Below are 27,804 nucleotides of genomic sequence, written 5' to 3'. Positions count from 1 at the left end.
CACAGAGTATTGTTTACATCCACACTGTCGTCAAGAGCTACGCTGAATACCGACACATCTTTCAAAGCAAGAGTTTGTTGGTGCCTTACGTTTTCAGCCATGTCTGTAGTGCACCTCTCTACAGTTCTCACAGAAACAGGCATTTCTTTGAACCTGATGATGATCTTGTCTGTTTGGTAACCCATCAAATATGTCCTCTGAACTGCTGAGGAAAACCCCCTTTATATAGTCTCCATCAGAGAATGGATTCCTGTGTTTAGCAATGCTGTACGACTTAATCGCTGCCCTCTGTAGCTTGGTTTGTGGCGGCACATGGGGTTTTAAACACGCTGCTTTGCTTCCCGTGCCTGGCCGCCGCCCTCTTGGTTGATTCAGCTTTATCAGCCCGATCTTTGACGTTTTTCTTGTGCCTTGTTTCAAAAGGACGTTTTACACGTGAAGTTCGACGCACAACATTTTCGCAGCTAAGAGTGCACACAGCTCGGTTCTTTCCTGAAATAAATCTGAATTTGTTTGTCCAACACGGCTGAAAGAGACGAATATTAGACAACCAACTTTTTTGTGCTTCTGCTATTGTCAGTTGTTCTTGACATAAGCAAAAACGAAACCCAGCTCGCGTTTTCACTGCCGCTGTAAATGCTGCACTCGTGGGCAGATCAGAGGAAGGGGGAGGAAGAGTATGATGGACCACTTCAATTGTGTGCGATATCTTGCTGTTTGAGACTAATTAATTGTCAGTAGTTCACCACTAGACTATATTATAAAATTTTATAAACTACTACTAGTATTTTCGGCTGCTCCTGTTAGGGGTTGCCACAGCGGATTATCCGTTTCCATTTCTTCCTGTCCTCTGCAACTTCCTCTGTCACACCAGCCACCTGCATGTCCTCTCTCACCACATACATAAACATTTTATAAAATGTTTTTATCAAAAGGTATGTTAATTTTTTTTATTATTGAATTGTCCATGTTAATGGCCTCGTGTGCCACCGTGGGCACAACTGCTATAGTTTGCCAACCCCTGGTCTAGAGGGTCAAAGTGAGACATGGTGCCAGCGATATCTAATAATAATAATAATAATAATAACTTTATTTATATTGCACTTTCTAAAACAATGTTACAAAGTGCTTTACAAAGAAATAAAACCAGACAAGGCAAAAATAAGAGTAAGACCAAATAAGAGTAAAAATAAAAACAGCATAAATAAATAAAAACAAATATCGAACATTCGTAAAAACCTTCATAAAAAGAAACATTTTAAGACAAGACTTAAAGGAAGTTAGAGACTTAGTTCGTCTTATATCAACAGGAAGAGAGTTTTATAGTGTGGGGACTCTAGCAAGCAAAAGCCCAATCCCCCTACGAGAGAGGGGAAATAACCAGCAGGGCTCCCTCTGCAGATTAATGGTCGAGGGGGCATATACCAGGTCAATAAATCAGAAATATATGTAGGAGCCAGACCATTTAAAGGTTTAAAAGTGAGCAATAAAAATTTTAAATCAACTCAAAATATAACAGGGACCCAGTGTAAGGAGGCAAGCACAGGACTGATATGGTCATGCCTCTTTGTCCCATTAATGAGCCAAGCAATGGCGTTTTGTACCAACTGCAGACAGTGGAGGGAGCCCTTGCTGATATCAGAAGAAAGTGCATTACAATAGACAAGTCGAGAATAGATAAAAGCATGTACAACTACTTGCAGATCAACAATTGATAAAAATGACCTAATTTTGGAGATTAGCTTGAGCTGGAGAAAGCATGACTGAACAACATGTTTGATTTATCAAAACTGAGGTTAGTATCAAATATTACCCAAGATTCCTAGCAACCCACTTAACACTACCTCACAGACCACCAAGATTAGTAACAAAAGGGCTGATGGAATTTTAAGGACAGAAGAGAATGGCCTCAGACTTATCATCATTAAATTTGAGAACATTTTCAGACATCCAAGGTTTAATGTCAGAGAAGCAAGTTGTGAGATTTGCTAGGGCACTAGGATCTGTGGGTTTTAGTGGCATGTTTAACTGAGTGTCATCAGCATAGAAATGGTAGAGCACATCGTGATTTTGAATGACCTGGCCAAGGGGCAGCATGTATATAGAAAAGAGAAGTGGGCCAAGAACAGAGCCTTGAGGAATAACACAACTCAACTGAGCCATCAAGAAGGTACACTTACCCAGAACAACAGAAAAAGTTCTGTTGGTGAGGTAAGAGTGTAATAAGCTAAGAGCAGAGCCCTTGATGCCAACCCAAGTCTCTAAGCGACGTAAGAGGATGTTGTAATCGACTGTGTCAAGGCAGCACTTTAGTTTAAAAGAACTAAAATTGAGCAGCCACCTCTGTCTGCAGTCAGCAGTAGGTCTTTAGTGACCTTAACTAGAGCTATCTAGGTACTATGAAGTGCTCTAAAACCTGACTGGAAACTATTAAAAACACTATTTGTGTTCATAAAAGAAATCAGTTGAGAAGAAATTACTCTCTCCAGACTCCACATGTATCAAAGGAGGCATGTGGTAGTCTTCAGCCCTCCGCGGATTGGCACAGGGGGTGGCGCAGTGACCAGGACGACTCGAATGAGTGGTGTAGACGGGTACGATTGGGGAGAAAAAAAGGGGGGGGATTATCAATAAAACCAATATTGTGAGCTCTGCAGGTGGAGATGAGCCATGTGTGCAGGCTGTGGACTCTGTTGAAATGCCCCGCTCCGTGGGCCAGTGTCAGAATAGGACCTGAGATAAAAACAGACTTTCTGCACTTACTTAAAAAGCTGAACAGGTCAATAAAATCCTTTTTGGTTAATTCAGACTGCTGACGAGCTGCATCGTTTGACCCCACATGAATGATCACTTAATTGGTTGAGGGTGAGACTGAGCGGATCAACCCCGGGAGTTTATTCAGGATATCAGGGACTGTGGCCCCAGGGAAACAGTGAGTGGCTGCGTTGAGAAAACAGATGTTCATGATTGTGGAATCCCTGACTATTAATGTGGCTGGGGGAAAAGGAGAGATTAGCTGTGGGTGTACATGATCCTCACTGTGTGTTGAAATCGCCGACTGAGGATGTGGTGTCTGAGCAAACAAGTGTTGTGATGAGGCAGCAACATCAGCTCTGAGAATGTATTTCTCTGTTGGCTCGGGGCATGGAAGACTGAGAACGTCTAATCACGGCCTCTCTCAGGATCTTATGACGGGAAGAGGGGGTCTTTACCCGGGATTAGGGCTGTTGTTTTGGCTTCACAGTGGGATGGCAAGCCACCTAAACACCACTAACCCCCAACAGGGTAGCTGCAATGTCGACAGGCACCATTTTTGCAGAGGGGCCCAGACTGAGACGTGTCAGAGCCACAGGAACATTAGCTGGGTGGACCGGAGTGATGTCAGACAGGGTCACACAGTGGTCGGAGAAGCCTAGGCGGGGAGGGGGGGGGCAGCCCTGTCCGAGCCTCTCTTGCAACCGTGGACCACCACTTCGGCCCAGGACGACTGGTGGTTTGGTGTCAAAACAGGAGGAAAGCCATGGATGAGTGGAGGGGTCCCACAGAACTGTGTCCTGGATGGTTGCACTGAGAGCGGTAATCCATGTGGACTGGCCAGAAGCCATATCCATGAAGCTGGTCAAGAGGGAGTTTTTCTCATGGAATTTATCAGAAAGCCGTCAAACATCCTCTTTAAGGTCAGAGATCTTTCTGGAGAATTGGAGGGTAAGTTCATTTCTGGGTCTTGAAGCACGAATGTTCTATCTATTGGCAATAATTTTGTTATTGAAGAATGTAGCGAGTTGTCCACACAAGTGAAATATGCTCAGCCAACCAAAAGAAACTACCCCCCCTGAAATATGTATATATACACACACACACACACACACACACACACACACACATACACACACACGCACACACACAGTCATTCCCCCAAACCCAAAATCCTGAACCCATATTTTCATCCTTACAGTTGTCTATTTCTCCTTATTCTCCACACCCCTACCTCCACCCCAATACAACCCAACTCTCCCCTCCCTCTCTGCATGTCCCTGTCGCCCTCAGGGAGAAACGCAGCTCATTGGTTTGACAGCCAAATTGTGTTTGTTCTAGAAAGGATTTAAATGCCAGTCTTAGCAGCATGGATTCACAGCAACAGTTAAAAACGCTGCCCTATGATTTTATCTGAAAAAATACATCTAAAATTTTCTCTTCAATTCCTTTTGTCAAACTTTTCAAAGGCTGACAGGTCGAGGGAAGAGAGAGGAGAGAGGGAAACACTGACAGAGATGGAGGTACAAAGACCAAAAGACACACAGAAATATAGTCAAACAGTTAGCTAGAACAACCAAAAGAAATACAAAGGAAGAGACAGAAAAGCAGACAGGAGAAATACCGACAGGAGGGAAAAAAATGTACAGACAGAGCAGATAGACAGACGGACAGACTTAAATGGGCAGAAACAGAGAGACAGAAGCAGAAAGGGGGCAGCAGTGCATGTGTGCATGCTCACATCTTTGAGAAATGACCAACGACAGGCATGTGTGTTTGATATCCTTCACATGTAAATGTCATGGGCCTTGAGGACAGTTGATGCTCTCTTCGTCATTCTTGCTCGTGGCTTATCACAAGCAAACACTTCCTAATGGAAGTGACACGCTCGTTGGAATACCGCATGAGGGCATCAAAAGTGCGTGTGTGTGTGCGTGTGTGTGTGTGTTGCGCGTTTGCAGGCACAATAGCACATCAGAGCTGCACCTTTCTGCTTCATTGTCAATACTCATGTTATCCTGACTATCTGTAATGGGGACAAAGGGGCTGGACAGAGGATCACAGTTGTACGCCTGCTGTTACCTTGATGCTCAATGAGGACAACAATGTGCCCCCTGTTGTCAGAAGCAAGAATTACAGCATTCCCAACTGACGTTAAATTTATCAGCAACAAAGCAACAGGCAAAAAGTCATTTTCAATGGAAGTCGATGACATGAAGGCAAATGTATGCCCATCACACCCATCACACCACACTGTGTCAAACGTGCGTTTGTAGCCTGATGTCATGGACATCCACTGAACATGTCTGTTGGTCTGAAGTTGTGTGTGAATTGTTACATAAATCTACCCTCTTTTTTTTGTTTTTTTTGGGGGGGGGGGTTTCTCCCCAGTTGCATCCGGCAAATTACCCCGCTCTTCCAAGCCATCCCGGTCGCCGCTCCACTCCCTCTGCCAATCCGGGTAGGGCTGCAGACTACCACATGCCTCCTCCGATACATGTGGAGCACCCAGCCGATTCTTTTCACCTGACAGTGAGGAGTTTCACCAAGGGGGCATAGTGCATGGGAGGATCACGATATTCCCCCCAGTCCCCCCCCCCCAAACAGGTGCCCCTACCGACCAGAGGAGGCACTAGTGCAGCGACCAGGACACATACCCACATCCGGCTTCCCACACGCAGATACAGCCAATTGTGTCTGTAGGGATGCCCGACCAAGCCAGAAGTAACATGGGAATTCGATCCAGCGAACCCCGTGTTGGTAGGCAATGGAATAGACTGCCACACCACCCGGATGCCTCAACCTACTTTTTTTTTTTTTACCTCATCTAGAACTAATATGGTATACATGACAGTTAATGTAATTGATTACAAAACTTTTTACAAAATTGTGCAACATCTTAAGTCAACCACTTGCGGCCTTGCTGCTCTACCTCCAAGTTTCCTAAAAATGTCTAATATTTTGACAACAGATTTACTGAAAATAGTTAATAAGTCTCTCCTACCAGACAACTGTCCATAGGCTTTGAAAACTGCATTTATCAAGCTTCTACTTAAAAAACATAAATAAGAAATAAAAATAAAAAAATTACAGAACTATATCAAATCTGCCCTCCATTAGTCAAATTAATGAAACATTGGTCTGTCAGCAATTTTAACATCTGGTCTGGCTTCACATGGTAAATCTTTCACACAACTAGTTGCAGGTTCCAAGTTACATGCAATCTAACTTTCATGCAAATTGACAGTTACACGATGCAATTAAAATAATCAAAGTCGCATGCAACACACGTGATTTATAGTTTGTTTTTTTTTCCCCACTGACGATGCCTTGCTCATCAAGGACGGCTCTCGGTCTCCCCTTCTGTAGTAAGTTTCCTCCTTTAGGCCCCGTGGAAATTTATGCTCAGTGTAAATTGGGATGTAACGTGAGGTGGAAATCAATAACCTATTTAGGTCGCAGTAACAGTGGCAGAGCTCAGAAGATTAACGTTAGCTAGCAAAACAGAGAAGAAATGCTGACAAAATGGTGAGCCAACAGAAGAGTCGTGTTTAAGCTAGCCATTAGCTGATCAGTATCTAGGATGTAAACAAACTTTTCTAGCTGATGTTTGTTTGTTACCACGGCTCAGCTGATTAAGAAAATGAAGCTATTTAGCATCCTAAATTGGATGAAGTCAATAAGGACAATCTCTTTTTCCAGCATCCAAAAGAACCATTTTCTTTTCCTTATCCATTTTGATGACGATAATCCAAGTTGAAATCATTCACCCGATGTGATACGAGCTGTCAAACATGACACAATCACATGACCGGTTCACACCGTTTTGATTAGGTTTTTAATGAAACTACTTTCACGAAGTTGAGATTTTTTTTGCAATTGCTGAGGCCGAGTTTTACACTATGCAAGAGCTTTACACTATGCAACTCAAGTGCAACTTTTTTTCAACTAAGTTTACTAAAGTTGCTTGAAATGTTAAAAAAAAACCCAAAAACACAACTACCCCCTGGTTTTCCACCTCGATGTCTGGTGGTGCGGTCTATTGTTGCTCATCTGTTTCTACTTCCAAACTCAAAGTGGAGTGATGACAAATGTTGGTGACACTGTGCTGATCGGATGATCAGAAGTCGACAAACTAAAAACTTTTTTTTTAACTGAAGTAATGCAACTGTGCTACAAATGTAGTGGAGTAAAAAGTATTGAAATCGCCCTTGAAATGCTAGATTCACAGGTGTCAGCTTTCTGACCCGACTCTTTCTCTGTCTCGCCCCTCTGTTTTCCATCCCTTTCCTCTTCTGCCCCTTCATCCCTTCATTCCTTCACCTCTCTTCTGCACACAACTTCCTTTCTGTCTCTCTCTTACACCATCTTTTATACTAAAACATATCTCTCTTCATTGTATCCCTCTTTCTTCCTTGACATCACCCCCCCTTCCCACCCACCCCCCTGCGGTGACCTTCCTGGTGACAGTTGATGAATCGGGTAGTGAGGGGGACACCAGCCGTCGACTCCGTCACGCCCCGTTAATATACATGCAAATGTAGCACTTGACATTTCTACTATGGCACACGTGGACTGGGAAAGAGGGGAGAGGGCTACAATGAACCGAAGAAAGGGGCATAATAGGGATGGAGAGAGGACAGTGAAGAGAAGGACAGAGGAGAAAGAGGATAAGAAAGTGGGAGAATGAGAGGGGAAAGGAGGGAAAATGAGAACCATGGGAGGATGGAAGCATGGGTGTTTTATTATTGACTGTGTCCATGTGATTCTTCCGTTGTGTGTGGATGCATCAGTGACTGGACTATTAACCCCCTGCAATACAGGCTGTAGTGGAAATTATGTTGTACATGCACTTAACAGACCAACATGGCCTCACAGTCGACAGTCATGACTAACAGATCTGCATGCAATAAACACAGTGGTAAAGGAGTGCTGAGTCCCCTGCTGCCGAATGTGACGTTCAAATTTCTATCAAAAAAAATATCAAGCAACAAGTTGTTTTCAGTGGGGATTGGCAGCATCAAGCTACACAGCGCTACAAGGGCATGACGGGCCACAAATGGAAATTAGAATGGCTTCAATTTTTTTTTCAGTGCTCCAATGATGCAGCAAAGTGTCAACCCAATCACATGTTATAGTTGTTTTACCATTTACGCTCTCCTTCTCCTCTCTCCCTAAAGCTTCTGCTTCCACCCAAATGGAGGAAAAATTATTCTCACTTTTTGCGTAATCCCTAACTTTTTTTTATGGGGGGTATTTTACACCTTTAATGAATTGTTCTTTGATCCAATAAAGTAGTAGTTGTAGATTAGATAGCAAAACTGGAGGCAGACAGGACATGGGGTTGTGGGGGGGGGGGTAAGAAGCCCAGAACCTCATATCCCAGCGCTATAACGCTATGCTGGAGACTTGGGGACGTGCAGATCTTTTTTGATCCAGTGTTCCCTAGTGTTTGAGCGACCACACTTTACCCACATAAACGATAAGGCAAAAATATCTGATATCATGAGGTTACTTAGGGGGAATGTTTTAGCCTGGGCATCAGCTGTGTGGGATAGCCAGTCACCTGTTAGCACCTCTCACTTTAGATTTGTCTCTGAAATGAGAAACGTTTTTGACCACCCTGTTAATGGTAAGGACGCTACCAAACTCCTCCTGTTACTGTGTCAGGGTTCATGCAGGGTAGCTGAATATTCAGTTGAGTTTAGGACCATAGCTACAGATTCAAGTTGGAATGACGCTTCACTTCAGGGGGTGTTTCTCAACGGACTATGTGATTGTATTTGATGTAAGGTGATCTTGAGTGGCATGAAAAATGCCTTTAAATAAAATGTTTATTATTATTCAGTTAAAGATGCATTAGCAGCTAGGGATGCATCAGGCAGCTTAGACGGTTTAATCTCCCTAGCCATTAAGTTGGATAATCATCTTCATAAGCACCGTAGAGAGAAAGCTAGCTGCCCTCCATCTTTGCAGTTCTCTCACTCATCCTGTCCACCTCTCGTGAGAACAAGCGCTGGTCCTTTCCCAAGCCTCCGTGCACTTCTTATCATTGACAGGAGCAGTCAATTTCCGCTTCCATTTTTGCACGTATTGCGTATGGAACAGTTTGAGCTCGGAAGAATCTCGGCTTTGTGTCAGGTGACATATAGATTGTAGCTTTGGTGCCCTTTAATGTGCCTAATTCGTCTTTGAACACGTCTTCGTGCTTGGTGAGTATCTGCTGCAACGTGACACTTTCTGTGTTAACATGCTTGACCTCAGCCCACTGTAACTGAATTTCTTCAAGCCAGCCTTTCCCCAGCAAGCTAGGTGCAGCTCCATCAACTACAATAATAGGTAAGGTTTTCTTCTGATTGTGGCAAGTAACCTTCAGAGCAGCTACCCCTATTACTGAAATGGGCTGTCCTGTGTGTTTCCAGTTTAATTTGTGCATGCTTCAGTTTAGGGCTTTTTGTGTTTCCCCATGTTTCATTGAATTTTGTCTCATTCACTATTGTTACACTGCATCCAGTGTCTACCTCAGATTGCACTTGTTTTCCATTTATCTCTATGTCTAGTGTGAATGGGTTCACTTTCTTTAACCATGCGTCTTTCACACAGCACAACGTGAATGCTTCCTCGGAGCTGTCACTGTCACTCTGCACTTCATTGTCTTTCACTTGGTGTGAGTGGCGGTAGCGTGAGCTGCACCCACTCCTTCGTTCGCTCTCTGTCTTGTCACTTGTTTGTTTGTTATTCTTTCAGCATACACATGCTATGGGCAACTTTCCCACACGTGTGACCAGCACATATCCAGCACGTCTCTGTCAGCTGCTTCTCCCTCTAATGCTATGGACAGCGCGTCAGCGAATGTAAGGTTCTTTTTGGTAAGTAACCGTCTCTGTATTTGCTCATCATTCATTCCATAGAGTATCCTATCTCTTAACCATTCCTCCAACTTTTCTCCATAGTTGCAATCTCCTGCTAGCCGTCTCAGTTCTGCTACATATTCTGAAACTGATTCGTTGAGCATTCTAGTACGTCAGTCGAACTTGTATGGCTATGCAATTTCACTCGGTTTGGGGTTGTAGTGAGTCTTCAGCAACTTGACCAATTCCTTATATGTTTTACTGCTTGGCTTAGCAGGACTGAGTAGACTTTTCATTAGGCTGTATGTCTGGGCGCCTACCGCACTCAACAGAACAGCTGTTTATGTTCTACCTCAATGTCATTGGCTGCAAAAAAACTGCTCCGTTATCTCACAGTAATCCTCCCAGCTTTGAATTTTCAGCTCAAATTCATTTATTTATTTGATTTTGATATACTCTATTGATCCCCATAGCAAAATTATCGTCTGCATTTAACCTATCCTAACTATGTAGCTAGGAGCAGTGGGCAGCACCCGTGCACAGCATCCAGGGACCAACTCCAGTTCATCTTACTATGCCTTGGTCAAGCACACAGACAGGAGTACTAACCCTTACATGCATGTCTTTTTTGATGGTGGGGGAAACCGAAGCACCCGGAAAAACCCACCGCAGACATAGGGAGAACTTGCAAACTCCACACAGAAGATGACCTGGGATGACCCCCAGGGTTGGACAACCCCGGGGTTCGAACCCAGGACCTTCTTGCTGTGCAGTGACAGCGTTAACCACTGGGCCGCCCAAATGCTGTCAGCCTGCCAACTGTTGCCATTTTAACGTTGCTGTGTTTCTCTCTCCCCTCTTACTGAAAAGTTCCTACCGTACTGGAATCTGGGACGTAGCAGGCTAGCATTAGCAGGATAGCCTGTTAGCCATTAGCAGGCTGAGCTACTCTTTGATCGCATCTCTGCATCTGTCTACAACCATCGTGTTTTCTTTGCCCTCCGAATTGATCCTCGTCGCCAATAAATGTTGTGTCTTCGGTGCTGATGAACAGTCAGATAAGTATACTTCATTGGTCTTTATGTAACACTGTCATAGCTTGCAGACCTCCATGTGAACACGGATACAACTCTCAATTGACGGAACAACACTCTTCTTCGAGTCAAATATATATGGGATATATAGAGTGCCCCCTGATTGATAGGCTCCAACACTGGTAAGTACGCATTACTAGTCAAAGCTACAATATTACACCACCTACCTTCCGATCCACAACATTGTCCGTCTCCACGGGATCCCATCTGACATAGTTTCGGAGCGTGGACCACAATTTATATCCCTGGTATGGAAGGTATTCTGTCAGGCTCTCAGAGCTACTGTGAGTCTCTCATCAGGTTACCGTCCTCAGACCAATGGACAGACGGAGCGGGCCAACCAGGATCTGGGACCTGCACTCCATTGTGTCACAGCCTGGAAACCCTCCTCTTGAGTATGCTCACACATTTCCTTGCTCAGCACTTCCACAGGCATGTCACCCTTTGGATGCTCCCTGGGTTATCAGCCGCCTGTTTCCTGCTCAGGAGAATGAAATTGCCATACCCTGGGTTCAGGCCCATCTTCGCCGCTGTCACAAGGTGTGGAAGGATGCCCGCTCTGCTAAGCTCAGCCAACCGCAACCAGTGCATCACTGACCGTCACTTGATTCCAGCACCCAACTACCAGCGAGCTCAGAAAATTTGGCTTTCTTCCCAAGACATCCCATTACAGACCGCATCAAGAAAATTAACACCCTATTACATCAGACCTTATGAAATAGACTGTATCATCATTCCTTTCGCGGTTAAACTCAAGTTGTCACCATCCATAAATGCCTCCCACCTTCCGTGTCCCCCAGTTGAAACCAGTTTCTATCAGTCTATTGTCCATTGATGACCACCTGGCCTACACAGTCCGGCAGCTGTTGGACATACACTGATGAGGCCATGGGTACCAGTACCTGGTAGACTGAGAGGGAGAAAAGAATGCAGCTAAGAAACCCTGCCAGCTCATCTTGAACCCTTATCTCATCTAGGACTTCCATAGAGACCACCCTGACAAGCCCAGTGGTTCGCCTGGAGGCTCTCATCAAGGGCGTCGGGGTACTGTCACGGCCCCAGCCGTGTCTCAAGTTGTTTCCCTTGGGTTTTGATGTGATTCCTTTCTTCCAGGTGTCATGTCATGTTTTCCCATGTGTGTGTGTTTGTGGGGGGGGCGTGGCTTCCTTCACTTCTCAAGCTCCCTCCTGATTCGCGGTTCATTCACCTCACCCGCCCAGTTTGCACACCTGCCTTCCATGAACTCAACAGTATATCTACTCCGGTTTTCCATCCACTCAACGCCAGATTGTTTTTTCAAACACTGTGGTAGTCTCTTGTTCTCGGCCAGTTTAGAATTGTATATTCAGAGTTATTCCTCGTGTTGCTTGCATAACCTGTATTTACTGTTTCCTTGTGCTTCTAGGATCACTACGCTCCTGTTCCCCTGCCTGCTTGCTTGCCTGCTTGCTTATCCTCTGCCAGCCACGCTTACTTCCTCTTCCGTCTGTCCTGCTCAGCTCAGCTTTGCTATCCCCAATTCAGCTCAGTCCATCTCTGCCATCCCCCAACGCCTCTCTTTTCTGCCTTGCCTACCATTCTAGTAGTAGTAGTATTTTTATTCAGTCATAACACACAATACAATAAGTATAAACAGTCAAGACAGTATGAACAAAGTCAACAGTCTATGTACTGACTAGTGACTGAAAAGGCACAGGCAGAAACCTAATGCTTATATATGCCTACCCTACATTCTTATCAAGTTAAACTACCCTCCAGAAATAAAAAAATAAAATAAAATAAAAATCATTCACACTAGTAACCCTCAAAAATAGCTTTATAAAACGTTCTTCTGAAAACCAAAAGCGAGTTTCACATTCTTAAGTTTACATTAGCATTGTTCCATAATTTAACCCCGACAATAGAAATAAATCTTCTTTTAATACCTGTTTTAGCTTTTTGAACGGTAAACTTACTAACATCTCTCAAATCACATTGGCACTCCTGTATTGAAAAAATAATACCTTTGTACACAATCTGGGAGTGACTTTGTTTCAGCTCTGAATATTATTTGCATTATTTTATAATATACCAAATCATTACATTTCATAGCACTGGATTTTATTAACATTGGATTACTGTGATCAGAATAACTAGCCTTATTAATAATATTTATGGCTCGTTTTTGTAGTAAGACTATTGAATTTATAGACATTTTAAAGGTCGACTCCACAATTCCACACAGTAAGATATGTATGGAAGCATAAGTGAGCAATAAATTATATACAAGGCCTTATAATTTAATATATTTTAAATAGTCTCTGATTTGAACAAAATTTGTACAGAGGCTTCTGCTATTAAAATGTATGATCAGAAAACCCTCCAAATTAAGGTTATTAAACCGATTCCCAGAATAATATTCAGAATTTGATTTGTAGTCATTATAAAAATTTGCCTCAGGGTCAATGTTATTTTCAAAACAAAGTAATTTATGTTCAGTCAAATTTATAAAACTTTGGTTTAACTCCTCGCATTTTTTTTTCTTGCTACAGCTATTCTCAACTAAGGAATTTTCCTTCTCAGAAAGATCTTTATTCTCAGTTTCTTCAACAGGAAAAGAAAATCTTCATCTGTCATTTTATGAAAGAAAACAATGGTTTAAAAATAAGATTTGCACAAGTTTCCGCTGCGAGCCATACATCCTAACTCTATGACAGGGCATGCTCCCCAGCATGAACCGACCAAAACAGAAAGACGTTACAGATCCTTGGTCTCATCTTAAAGCTGAAATGGACGCTGTGTTGCTCCATGCCAGGGCACATATCCCAACATGCAATGACCCCACCCCAGCTATAAACATTGTCACCTATGATAAGTGACAAACCAGAGCTCTCAGATTCCATATCACAACCACAATGGCTTTCATCTTTTTTCTCATAAACTGTTATCCATTCCTTATCCATGTTGCTTGAATTTCGTTTTGCTTTCTGAGGATATGGATATTCCTTAGCTATTTCAGCATTACTCTTCATCAGGTGCTCATTTATGTTCACCTCAGTACCCTTAAATTTTTTGGACTATCTCAACAATTCAACCTTATGCTTTAGATTTGCAAACTGGACAACAATCGTGGGCTTGTTTTTTTTTTTTTTTAATTCAAATCCTTGACTGGGCGGCACGGTGGCACAGTGGTTAGCGTGGTCACCTCACAGCAAGAAGGTCCGAGACCCGGGGTAGTCCAACCTTGGAGGTCATCCTGGGTTTTCCTCTGTGTGGAAGTTTGCATGTTCTCCCCGTGTCTACGTGGGTTTCCTCCGGGTGCTCCGGTTTCCTTCCATAGTCCAAAGACATGTAGGTCAGGTGAATCGGCCTGTGAAGGCCTGGCGGCCTGTCAAGGGTGTCTCCCCATCTGCTGCCCAATGACTGCTGGGATAGGCTCCAGCATCCCTGCGACCCTGAGAGCAGGATAAGCAGTTAGGATAATGGATGGATGGATGGATCCTTGCGTGGGAGACTACGACAGGCTGCGGTCTGCTGTCTCTCTAGGTGGATGTTGTTACTGCTCAAGAATTGAACCACTTGTTGCTCTAGAGTATGCAGCTCATCGGGTGGTGTGTCCTCACTTTGTCAGTCACTGGCTGGCACCCTGCATAGCTGCCATGTTTGGTGTCCAGCCCAGTGATGACAAGGTCATCAGCATGGGAGTACTGTTCCAAGTCGTCCATCCTTTGTTCCAGTAGTTCAATCCTCTGGTCCCTTTGGTTGATTGTGGCCCTCAGCTCACGGGCCTCCTCCATCAGACCCATGAGGTTAACTTGCTGTTTTACCACTTTACTAATCACCTCAGATATAAAAATGAGGGAATTTTTAATGTCTTCTAGTTCCTCTGACAGCTTTTTGGTTGAAATTGACATCTTTTTTCAAGAAGGTCACAAAAAAGAAAACAATAAATTCTGAGTAAACTTAGTGAAATACTGCTCTATTGCTAATCACCATGTGCTCCCCGGACCAGAACAACGTCCTTGATTAGAAAAAACACCAAGACGACAAAATTTCCAAAAAGATGGAAATAAAACATTACTGTACCAACAGCAATGATTTAATGTTGAATGAATGGCAAAATATTTTGATGATTTCTGGACGACCAGTATGGAGACTCTTATTCCCTTTATTCTTAAAACAAACCCTTTTACATTATTTAATTCCACTGTCTGTGTCTGGGTTTACCTCTACTGACCATAACTGCTTCTAGGCAATTGATCTGAACAGTGACTATTCTCCCACAGCCATCACGCTGTGCAACCCGAATAAATTTAATGATATGTTAAAGCAAAAAAGTTACCTGGTGTTGCTTCAACTATGGATTTTAGACCCACAATTCATGGTACACAAGCCCACGAAGACCATTATCCACAGCAACGGGCACTTGAGCACCACTTGAAGGGCGACTCGGCAACAACGTCGCTCATCATGCTTGACCATTTTGTAATTTTGTTTCCCAGTCTGAATGGGCCATAATACTTCACACACTCACAGTCACAAAGGCAAACACATAAACACACATACACGTGCATGCGCACACACACAAACACACACATAAACTCAAGAGATGCTCAACTAGAGGGTATACATCCACAAAGGTATATTCAATGCACCACAATCTCAGAAAGAAACATATGAAGTAACACATCATCACCTAGACTTGAGTGCGTGTGCACACACACACGCACACACACACACACACACACACTTGATTGCTTGCTGGTTGTCCATGGTGCCCGATGATGACCATCTCCTCTATTTGTGGGTCCTTTGAGGACTCAGATAGCAGAAGATACCTGCGCAGAGATGGTTTTTAAAGTGGCATGGGGGGTGCGCTTCTCCCAGCGCCACACGACTTGATTGTAGAGGAGATGGATCCGATGGCAAGGGGGATCCCTAGACGACCGGCACCTCCACACAAATGCAGGGGGCTGCCGGAAATCCAGTTTTTCGGAAACCGCCTCAAAGCATACCGCCACAGCTTGCCTTTAAGGTTGGGGTGAGCTCCCTTAGCCTAATGTCTTCACAGACTCACCCACAAGACAGCGGGGCAGTGGTTGATAGGTGCCAGGGCATGTCCACCAGGGTGGGCCTGCACACCATATCTCTGGAGCCCACTGCTGCTCCGAGATCCCCTGCCAAGTTAGCCTGGGGCCGCAAGACCCCAGTTACCACGTGTGGCCACGGGGAGGCCTGGCAGGAGTCTTGGTGAAGGAGAGGCTATGTACTGGCAAGGGAAGGCTTACACGCTAGGATACTTCCCTATTCGCCACAAAGGCTAGCCAGCGGCAGCAAGCTAAGGGCAGGAGAGACACAAGCGGGTTGGAAGAACACATGCACCTTCCCTCCAACTACACGCTGCTGCACTAGACGCATCACAACACCCTGTGTGTATGTACACGCACACACACACACACACACACAGCAGTAGGGGCAGATGGAGCAGCTTGGTGAGATAAATCCTAGCTTCTGACTTTTGCTGGAGGCCTCCAGTCTCTGAAGTGGGACTATGAATCACATGTCGTAATTACATTCCACTAATGCCTATGTAGTGGCCTGGGGAAGACTGGCTTGGAGGGGGTTGGGAGGTTGGAGGAGAGGGCACAGGGGTGGGTAGACAAGTGGGGAGATTTGGAAGGAGGTGGATGGTTGCTAAAGCAGAAAGGTGGTAGTAATGGGAGCCATTCTGTAATGACAGTGACCCAGGCCAGCTTTGAACAGCATCTCTGTTGCTCTTTTTGTGAATTCCTCCTTCTCAACCAAATTGTGAAGAAGGTTGTGGGGAGGGGAAAATCAGAGGATGAGTGATTACATAGAACAGAAGAATGAGCTGAAAGAAGAGAATAAAGGGAAAGAAAACAATTTCCAAGAGAGAGAACAGGGTTGGGTCTGAGCGTTTTTTGTGGCGGATAAATCCTGTGGCAGTGTGACGCAGTGCTGGCTTTACTGACCGGCGGTGCATCCTCCTCTATGTTGGTGCTGTAGGGTAAGTTGGTGAAGATGGGGTCCATGTCCTGAATGTCAGTGATGGTGATGGCCAAGTTGGCCAACCGGGACAGAGGTCTCCACTTGTCCTGATCCTAAAAGGACCACATCAAAAGCAGACACATTGACAAACCAGCGCAAACAAATGTTCATCTGAACAAGCATTTATTTATTTATCCCCCCCCCCCTTTTCTCCCAATTTTATCCAGCCAAATACTCCACTCTTCCGAGCTGTCCCAGTCACTGCTGCACCCCCTCTGCCGATCCGGGGAGGGCTGCAGACTACCACATGCCTTCTCTGATACATGTGGAGTCACCAGCCGTTTCTTTTCACCTGACAGTGAGGAGTTTCGCCAGGGGGTTGTAGCACATGGGAAGATCACGCTATTCCCCCCAGAGCAGGAGCCTCGACCGACCAGAGCAGGCGCTAGTGCAGCGACCAGGACAAATACCCACATCCGGCTTCCCACCCACAGACACGGCCAATTGTGTCTGTAGAGATGCCCAACCGAGCTGGAGGTAACACGGGGGGGATTCGATCCGGCGATCCACGTGTTGGTAGGCAACAGAATAGACCGCTACGCTACCCAGATGCCCGAACGTGCATTTATTTGCTCAAGCATGTGTCCATCTCAGCTCGTGTGGTGTAAACACTGCGTGTCTGTCAATGCATGCATGTGTTTTTGTGTGTGTGTGTGTGCTCGGACCGTCGCGTTGACAGTGAGCTGGTAGGCTGCAGTGGTTTCATAGTCTAGTTGTTTGGCGACAGTGACGGTGCCCCGGGCCCCATCAATGGAAAAGAAGGGGGAAGGTGGCTGGAAGGAGAAGAGAACACTGCCTCCTGTGCCCTGGTCTGGGTCGGTGGCATTCACCATGAATACTGACGTACCTACGGGTGTATCCTGTAACACATACACATACGGGCAGAGACGCACATAAAGACACACAGACCAAGACACACGTAGAAAAAAAACACACAGGTTAACCAGGATTTGAAACCAAATGCCAGACATAATCTTAACATGTGCCATTTCAGTACCATTTAGGGTCACTTTTTAATGTAAGTACAGTTGATTAAACGGACTTTAAACGTTTGGTTCAGCAAAGACTCGACCTCTGTGACATGTGCATACAATATCCCTTCCTTCAACGTAAATATTCATCTAAACCATAGCTGCAAATCCTTTTTAGCAAAGTCAGTGGGTATAACAAGTTTAACTTTTGGGGGACCCTAAGACAGGTTACAGTGACCAAGGACCTGCCATTGGGCTTTTCCATGTATTTTCTAGGGACTGTCTTTTGGCAGAACATGCTTGTCTCGTTTTGCTACCCACTACAGGGAGTCTTGCCCTTGTAAAGACTCTTTCCTGTCAAATTACCTAGTTTATCACCCCCCCAATACTTAACAAATCCTGCACATGCTGACTGGCCAGGCATGGTCAGTAGAGGAGCCTGGTCAATGCAGAAAAAAAAAAAAAGGAGGCCATGAAGAGAGATTCACATACTTCTCTGGACGTTTGTACGATAATTGTCAGGAAAATTATCATTAATTTGAATTTTATCTTAAAACAACCACATAAATACGCACAAACACATACAACAGAAGTAAGAGTAAATTGCAATGACCATGGATCACTTTACATTGAAATACTGTTGGCCATGTTGTTTTTTAGGATCACCAAGTGGCCCAGGTACTGCTGGTGTGTGTGTGTGTGTGTGTGTGTGTCTCTCTATGAGTTTGACAAAATGTGCATACTAGTAGTTTGCTAAACATGGTAAACGTAAAGTGGTATGTTTGTTTTTACACGCTGACCTCTTGCTCCCCAGCACTGACCTACGGTGGCAGGAGGCCATCACTGGGGAGCATGTCTACATGGTAAAGACAAGTGAGGCTCACCACCTCTGTCTACAACACTGTTACCCCTACTGTACATTTACACACCTCTCCTTTCTTTCTCCGTCCTTCCATCTTTTTTCCCCTCCCTTTCTGACCCCCCCACCCCACCCACCATTCTCTTGTCTTGCAGACATGCATCAACATTCCTGATGAGACAAGGGCTGTCTTGCTGGATTAAAATTCCTGACAGATAAGAGAGAGAGAGAGAGAAAGAGAATGGAAAGAGTGACGGAGAGAGAGGCAAGAGACTGCGGTATTGCAGTCGTTGGGGGAAAAAAACAGCAAGTGTAGCAGTACAAGTCACAGGGCATCAGGTCAGAGGGATCGGTCAACCGTATGACCTCTTACAGGACGATATGATGTCCAAAAACCAAGTACTACAAGGCATTGCTACCTGCGCAAGTATTTACCTTAAGTTGCAGAACATTTTCAACTCCTTTTTTTTGGGGGATGTAGCCCGTGGGAGGATCACATTATTCTCCCCAGTTCCCAATCCCCCCCGGAACAGGTGCCCTGACTGACCAGAGGAGGCGCTAGCGCAGCAACCAAGACACATACCCACGTCCGGCTCCCTACCCGCAGACACGGCCAATTGTGTCTGTAGGGACGCCCGACCAAGCCAGAGGTAACACGGGGATTCGATGCGGCAATCCCTGTGTTGGTAGGCAACAGAATAGACCTTCACGCCACCTGAATGCCCTAACATTTTCAACTTTTGTTTACCCTTCTTTCCTCCATGTTCAGCCATACTCTGCTTTACATTATCACCATCCAAGAGATGCTGGGCAACACAGCCGCCTGCTGCTGACCACCGAGCAGCTCAGCTGAGGTTCTGGGGGGGGATAAATGCGAAAGTGTAGGACATCCCAATATTTGTCAAGCGAGGGAAGCGTCACTAATCCACACGCACAATAACCGTGAGTAAATAAACACCCAAGCTGGGGTTCTCTGATATATTTAATAGTCTGTCATGCTGTCTGTCTGGGTGTGAACTGGAAACACCTCGCAAAGGTATCAGACGGCTCACAGTCTGACATCAGCTCACGGGCACAAATCAAAAGAATGAAACCACGCAAAGTCGCACACGCTAGGTGAATTAATTAGGTGTGCCTGCATGTGTTTGTTAGGGTGTTTGTGCATTTCCATTTGTGAACCTGCACGAGTGTTTGCCAAAACACTTTATCAACTTTGCTTTGATGTCAGCGAGACAGTTTAATGGTTGAGTATTAGGGGTGTGTGTTTGTGTGTGTGTGTGTGTGAGAGAGAGAGAGAGAGAGAGAGAGAGAGAGAGACAGTTGATGGAGAGGGAGAGTGGGAGTGTGAATGATATCTGGATGTGTTCAGTGTATATGTTTGATATGGAGTATCCTTTTCCTTGCCTAAAGCCTGACAGTCTGTCTCTATCTCTCCCCACACAGCAGGCTGCTAAACAATGACTCATTAACACCGCACAACACTTGCCCAGTGTCGACAGCCACGAGGGCTCTCTAAAAAACCTCACACACAGTCCTCCCTGGTATATGAAACACCATGCACCCGCAAACACCTGCATGCACACGCACAACCACATGTCTCCACACACCTCCACACACACAAACACACCTCAGATCTGTCAGTGTGAAAATGGTGGGCAGTTCAAAGTGTTGAAGATCATAAATGACCTAATGCATCATAGTGAAACAGGCCCGGCTGTGTCAAGGGAACAATACCCAGCCACAACAGCCCGCTTACTGTTGTATTACTAGACTCTACCAACTCGGCTATTTTTACTGTGGAGGTCACATAGTATGCGGTCTGCTAATATAAAATTTGTTTTTTCACCACCACTGGTGGAAACAATTCAACCAGGGATGCTACCAGTCTTCTGATGTCAGAGAACAGAGCCTTCGGGCACATTATCTTCTGCTTGCTTTTTTCTTCTTTTTGGGGAGGGGGTTCCCCCTTTTTCTCCCCAGCTGTACTTGGCCAATTACCCCACTCTTCCGAGCCATCCTGGCTGCTGCTCCATCCCCTCTGTCGATCCGGTGAGGGCTGCAGACTACCACGTCTCCTCCAATACATGTGGAGTCGCCAGCCGCTTCTTCTCACCTGACAGTGAGGAGTTTCGCCAGGGGGATGTAGCGCATGGGAGGATCACACTATTCCCCCCCCCAGTTCCCCCTGACAGCCGCCCCAACTGACCAAAGGAGGCACTAGTGCAGTGATCAGGACACATACCCACATCCGGCTCCCTACCCGCAGACACGGCCAATTGTGTCTGAAGGGACGCCCGACCAAGCCAGAGGTAACATGGGGATTTGAACCAGCGATTCCCATGTTGGTAGGCAACGGGATAGTCCACCACGCCACCCGAATGCCCTTCTGCTTGCCTTATGTGTAATTTGCTGGGAGTCAGTGTCCTCTCCGTCGGATCATTGATGGGGTTCATGTGATGCCAATTAAGAATCAATTTGGCTGACTGGGCACAAAGAGTGAGGCAGTGAAAACGTCTGGCTTTATTGGCCCATAAGACTGTGCAATCACTCCTCTATAAACAAGCCTCACAATAAACCATGAATACAGAGGAACGGGAATACGAGAGGCTGCTGAAGCTAGCAGTGGTCGTGGTGTCACTGTCTATTCGCTCGCAAGTGCAAACGCTGAGTTGTTAGCCATGGCCCATTTTCCAGAATATTTGGCTTTGGGACGACGTGTAGGTTTGGAATAAATGAGGTTATTTCCTCCAGGGGAATGTGTGTTAAGCAGAGAGATGGTTGGGAGACGATGAAGAGAGTTTCCTGCCTTGGCTTATCTGAAGTGCACTGTGGGAATCCCCCCTCATTTTCCTCTGAGAGTAACCACTTACTGTGAGAGAGAGAGAAAGAGAGAGAGAGAGAGAGAGAGAGAGAGAGAGAGAGATGCAGAGAGAGAGAGAGAATCGCAAACAGAGGAAGACACAGATAGAGATTAAAAGGGAGAAAACAAGCACAAGAAAGAGAATGGCAGATATGTGAGGGGAAAAAGACATCGGCGCAATGCAGAGAATGGGAGCATGAAAGAGAGCGAGAGACAGAACGAGGGAAAGTGATGAGTATGTGCATATGAAAGAGCGTGCTCGTCCCTAATAGCCATAAGACATTTCTAATACGGATGGGAGTCCCTTTTCTCTTTTAACTTTTCTCCTTCTGTATAATGTCTAATCGTGCTGTTTGGCCCCTTGTCTCGACTCCCTAGGCCCCAGACAGCAGAAGGGGTGCCTGTATCCTGCAGAGCAGATTTCAGTAGCAGCACGACAGGGAGCACTGTGCAGCCCTGGAGAGTCGCCCTAGCCAGGCTTCAGAACTACACTTCCCAGGCTCGCTCTGGGACCCCGAGAAGAACATTCTACATTGGGCGCTGATGGGGTTTGAAGTCCAGGGGAGACTGTAATATGGATTTTTTTTCCTACTTCAACTGTCTCTTCTAGAGAGTCCTGGGTGTTTGATGAAATAACCTTCCCATTCTTGTACCCAATGATGCTTTGGCACGATAGAGTTGGCTTGGCTCATTTCCATATCGGTCTAATGACAAAGCAGGGGGAATCACACGTTTCAGGTTGAGATGTAAAAAGCCCTAAGTGAATGCATGATAAATTCAGAGGGTTATGCAAATCACCCAAATACTTTTTTTTTCCACTGTGGAGGAGGAAAATTTTTCACAATGTCCATGCGCAGTTCCAAATTTATTTATACTGCAGAGAAAACATCAGCTTTATAATCTTTAAATAACAATGTCACCGTTCCATCGCTGCTCATTTAAACAGAGGATGTTCAAGTCGTATTGAGTTTTGTTTAAGCTGAAATGAAAAGATTTGATTGATGCTCACGATGCTGGAAAACATTGCTTATTTTCAGATCTTGATGTGTGATCTTGAGGTGTGTGTGTGTGTGTGTGTGTGTGTGTGTGTGTGTGTGTGTGAAAATGAATTAAGTGTAAAGTGCTTTGAGTGGCTGTTGCAGCTATAAAAAATGCAACTCGACTGACTGATGGATTTTAATATGAGTATAAGGCTGGCCAGCCAAGGCACCCCAGCCAACAACCCAAAAATAAAAAAAAAGGCTTCTTGTACTCATGACCACCAAGATCAGTGCAAGTAAACAGGTATGCTCCGGTTCTGAAGTTGCCAACTATGGAATAATTTAAGTTTCCTATATTAATAAAGGAGTAAATTAATTAATCCCCTTGGGGAAATTCAGTTACTGCAAATTAACCCATCCTAGCTGTGATCTGTATAGCTAGGAGCAGTGGGGTGCCGCCTTCATGCTGCGCCCGGGGACCAGCTCCAGTTCTTTTCCCATTGCCTCAGTCAGGGGCACAGACAGGAGTATTAACCCTAACATGCACCTGGAGAAAACCCACCGCAAACATGGGGAGAACATGCAAACACCACACAGAGGACAACCCGGGATGAGCCCCCCAAGGTTGGACAACCCTGGGGTTCGAATCCAGGACCTTCTTGCTGTGAGGCGACAAGCGCTAACCACTACGCCAACGTGCTGCCCAATGAACAAGAATAATAAGAAGGCAAAAACCATCAAAAATTATCTTGATTTTATCCAGTTCAAGATTGTGCATCGACTTTATTGGTCCAAAGTTAGACTGGTGAAGATTAAAGCAGATGTGTGATTGACGTAAACAGGCCCCAGCTACTCTGATACACATGTTTTGGTTATGCCCAAAAACCACAGGACTTCTGACAATCACTGTTTTGACAGTTTCTCAGTGCTCCAGATGCATCATCTTCAGTCAGAAAAGCTGGCATCCATTCATAACTTTTGTCGAGAACATGAAAGCCAACAGCATAACAGGGTAACCACACAGCATGGCTCTTCAATTTGTTTTTCTTACCTATGTATTTGTGTATTTTACATTTTTACCAAGGTTTGGCTAAACAGGATATTGGCAGTTGTTCCGCATGCGAGGAATAGGGAAGGATTTACCTGTTCTGTTTGTCATACATGCAAAATAATGGAAAAATGTTGATCAAAAATTACAGACTTCATTGCATGTCTTATGTCATATATGGTTGTATATAGTGCTGATTGTAAAGCCCTTTGGGAGTACCTTGTGAATTTGGGCTATACAAATAAATTTGACTTGACTTCAATAATATTCCTGAAAACTTAAAATCAAGATACATATTCCTTTCCCACTTAGTCAAGGCCTGGTTAGAATTTCTGAATTCAGCGCTCCATTCCTACAATGTGCGACATGTTAAAAGCATGGTAATTTGCAGGGGCCGGGCCCAGGTTCTGGCAGCCCGCTGGTCACGGCTACAGAGATCCAACCGTTCATTACAATAGAGCCATGATTATACCCACAGTACTTCCACGCATCTCTACTCCCTCGTTGGCTCCATGTCCTCTCTCCATCTCCAGCCCAGTAGGTGTGTGATTGTGCTAAGCCCTCTCAGCCCCTTCACTTCTTTCCTTTCATCACCTCCATCCCTCCATTACTGTCTCTATCAATCCACACCCAGTCACACTGCCACTGGAGTTGTTCTTTGGCGAGAGAAAGTACCACAGGTGAAGAGAAAGTGAGGCAAAAGCAATGAAAGAAGAGTGTTAAATGGGCTGTGTTACAGCGGCAATAGGTGGATTACTCACTGCTGCAGGGCTGCTTGCTGTTAGTGGACAAGACAACTTGAACCTATCATTTGAGTAGCTACCTTCCTAGTCCTTGTAGAACTAGAAAAGTTGACGTGCAGCACGGATCAGTGAAACAGGTACTTTCATTTGGTTTATTTATATGTGGTAGAAAATTTCAGGAAGGCAAATGGTTGAAAGGAGCAAAAAAAAAAAAAGGAACAGCACAGCTTTGGTCAAGAGCTAATATCATGGGCATACAATGAAATAAGCTGAAACTAGGACATGTCTCACATTAGGTTAGCTCAATGTCACGGTGGTGACTGTCAAATGGCTCTAACAGAGCACTCATTGCACACATTAGAGTCAGGCACCCTAGAGCAAGGCCAAAGTAAAGTTAAAAACTAAGATCCAAGATGGAATTGCTACTGTGGTAGGGGGGGAGCGGTTGAGCCTCAGCTGCAAGCAGAGAGAGGGAGCATCGCTGGCGGGAGAACAGACGCGATAGGGAGGCTGATTAGTGATAAGCCTCAGGTGTGTCAAACTGGCAACCTGTCCTTTATATACTGCAGTGCAGGTGGGTCCTGGACTGACTGACACGAACAGAAGCAGAACACAGATACAGACAGAGAGAGAGAGGCAGAAAGGAACCTTTTGATGCCCTGAAGGAAGAGAGCGTGACACCGGCTCCAGCACCTGAGCGTACTGGCCGGAACGAAGTGTGCTGAGCAAAATAATATGAATAAACTGTGTTTCACCTAAACTGTGTCTGTGTCTCCATCCACACCCACCCACTGACAACACTCTTATTAAAGTGGTGGCCCGTACGGGTGAGAGATGGAGCAACAAGAATCTCCACTGGGGCAAGCCCTCCACCGAATCACCTACCTCCAGGAGAGCCAGGCTTGTATGCAGCACCAATGAACACAAGCCCTGCAGCAGCTGGCTGCTCGGCAGGCAGAAGATCGGGCTCTCCTGAGGGAGCTGCTGCATTGCCCTTTGGCTGTCCACTGGGGTGATCTGGCAGAATCACTGTCTCATTGGTCCCAGATCACCCTCCCTAAAATGACATCTGCCGATGACCCTGAGGCTTTTCTCGACATCTTCGAGAGTACCACATCGGTGTGTGGGTGGCCGGAGGAGGAATAGGCTGCGTGTGTGCTTCCTCTGCTCACCAGGGAGGCGCAAGGCACCACGCACAGCCTACCGGTGTCTTCCCAGGGAGACTACTATATGATCAGGTGAGCCGCCCTGGACCCAGTGGGGCTCACGCCAGAAGGAAATTGGCGCCAGTTCAGGACGTTCACCCTGGAGGACACTGGTCTCCCTTCATTTTCACGCAGCAGCTCCTTGACATGGTGAGACAGTGGCTGCGACCAGGCCTGGAGGACATCAACATCATCCAGCAAGTGGTACTGAAGCAGTTCATCGCCTGTCTGCCCCCTGCAACCGCTGACTGGATCCTGTGCCCCTGTCCTGAGGGCCTGACCAAGGCTGTTGCCCTAGTGGAGGACCACCTCACCCTTCCAGTCAGAGATTGCCAGCTGGCACCGGTGGCCCATCCAATCTCGGCCCTGCAGAGGAGACCGGCCCAGGACAACCCCACACTCAACTACACACACATACATACACCCAAACACATCTCCACACAGCAGCCCATAACCCCAACACCTCGTCCCCACTCTAACCCCTCCCTCTTCCCTAATCCACAGGGCCCAGCTTCAGCCTCTGCCCTCCCAGACCGACAGGAAGTACCTCAAATGTCAGGCCAGGAGTGCTGGCGGTGCAGGAAGCAGGGCCACTGGCGGAGGGAGTGTCCGTTAATGGAGGTGGGTCAGGTGGCCTGGGTTCTTGGTCACTCAGCCATTGGCAGTTCTAGGAATTCTTAACTGGGGTGGCCCAGGGGTAGCAAAAGGATATCTAGAGGTGGCCATAATGTGTTGTTATTGTGTGTGCACAGCTCGTGGAATTTTTTTACTTATATTAATATTCTACTAATAATGAGGCTAAAACATAAATTAATAGGATACATGCATTCGCATTGATGGTCAGTCTCCTATTTTGCAAAACCTTTATACTCAAATAGGATAACATTGACAATGACAAATAAATAGGACCTTTTTCTGAGCTCATTTACAAAAGTTAAGGCTATTAAGTAGTCAAATGTTCTAAGCAAACCGCCAAACAAAAATGCATTATGTAAACCCTGGGTTCTATCTTCCTCTAAATTAATTCAAAATGACTAATCTGAATTATATAGTATGCCATACATTACAGTATATACTGATATAATAAGAAAATTAGCCTGGGTGTTTTTGGATAAAGAATAAAAATCAGGTTCTGACTATATTTAAGGCTTTTAAAGTCCTGGACTTAGTTCTGCAGAACATATCGCAAGGTGTGTTAGGCAATCCCTGCCATGGTACACCAATATAACCCCAATTTACAGGCTTGTTTTAATCTGAGGACACTAGCATTAAGGGATTGGATAGGTAACATGCATCATTACAGAATTAGTGTAAATGAGATTTTTGGACAAAGCAACAATGTGTATTACCATCTTCAGGTTCCTGAGCTTTATTATGATAAATAATGCCCTGACCTGTAACTAAACGTGTGCAAGTATTTGTGGTCATGAATTTATAACAAGCCATTCAAAGAGCTGATGAGGCCTTTTACCAAAAGGTAGGCTACTTTGAAATTAGAGATGCACCGATGCACTTTTTTCAGTTCTGATCTGACTCCGATACCTGAATTTGGATATCTGCTGATACCGATCGATACCGATACCAGAGCTTTTTTCTTGAATGTTGTTTTTGTTGTTGTGTAAGGTTACATTAAGACTGTAGTAGACCACAAGGCTCGTCTTATTAAAAGAGCAAAAAAGATACAAAAATTAATTAAATTTAGATTTATTTCAAAGCAATTTATTTGAGCTGTAGTTTAAGTAGTCAAGTCAGTTTTATTTGTATAGCCCAATATCAGAGGTTACAATTTTTTTCTTCGGGGCTTTACAGCAACACAACATCCTGTCCTTAGACCATCACATCAGATAAGGAACAACTCCCTAAAAAAAACAACAAAAAAAAACAACCTTTAACGGGGAGAAAAAATAGGAAGACACCTCAGGGAGAGCAACAGAGGAGGGATCTCTCTCCCAAGATGGACAACATGCAATGGATGTTGTATGTGAAGTAGTCTTCATATACAAACAGGTGTAGGAGTGCAAATTGCTATGGCTACTCCCCTACTGTGTTAATTGATTTAAAGAGTCTTAAAGAGTCAAACTATGCTTTCTTACCTCTCCAAAGTACCCCCCTTTTTTTTTTTTAATGAAAAGACCTAGCCTGTAGTCATTTCACGTTAAAACGTCAGTTTCTTTTCTCTTTTTTTTGTGAAAGATGTAAAACATTGATTAAGTGGTGATCTGTAAAGCCAAATGGAAATATGTTGCTCCTGACTAACCTGGCATTAGGTTAGTCAGGAGCAAGGTTTCAGGGAACAGGGTCAGTGCTGCCACTGGACAGGGTGATACACCCTGTCTAGTGGCAGCACTGACCCTGTTCCCTGAAACCTTTACCCATGTGTACTGTCTGCTG

At 45.1% G+C, this 27,804-nt stretch overlaps 1 protein-coding gene across 1 annotated transcript in view; it reads right to left on the bottom strand.

Annotated features, from left to right (window-relative positions):
* The window catches only part of cdh23 (cadherin-related 23), a 330,925-nt gene that overhangs the window by 175,611 nt on the left and 127,510 nt on the right, over positions 1-27,804 (bottom strand). The window contains exons 7-8 of the mRNA XM_056291725.1: positions 17,413-17,607; positions 16,672-16,800 (exon numbers count right to left, since the gene is read on the bottom strand). Coding sequence (XP_056147700.1) covers positions 16,672-16,800; positions 17,413-17,607 — 324 coding nt within the window. The remainder of the gene's footprint in view (positions 1-16,671; positions 16,801-17,412; positions 17,608-27,804) is intronic.

The sequence above is a fragment of the Lampris incognitus genome, chromosome 13, assembly GCF_029633865.1.
Source record: "Lampris incognitus isolate fLamInc1 chromosome 13, fLamInc1.hap2, whole genome shotgun sequence".
Taxonomy (NCBI): Eukaryota; Metazoa; Chordata; class Actinopteri; order Lampriformes; family Lampridae; genus Lampris; species Lampris incognitus.
This window is presented reverse-complemented; position numbering and strand designations above follow the sequence as displayed.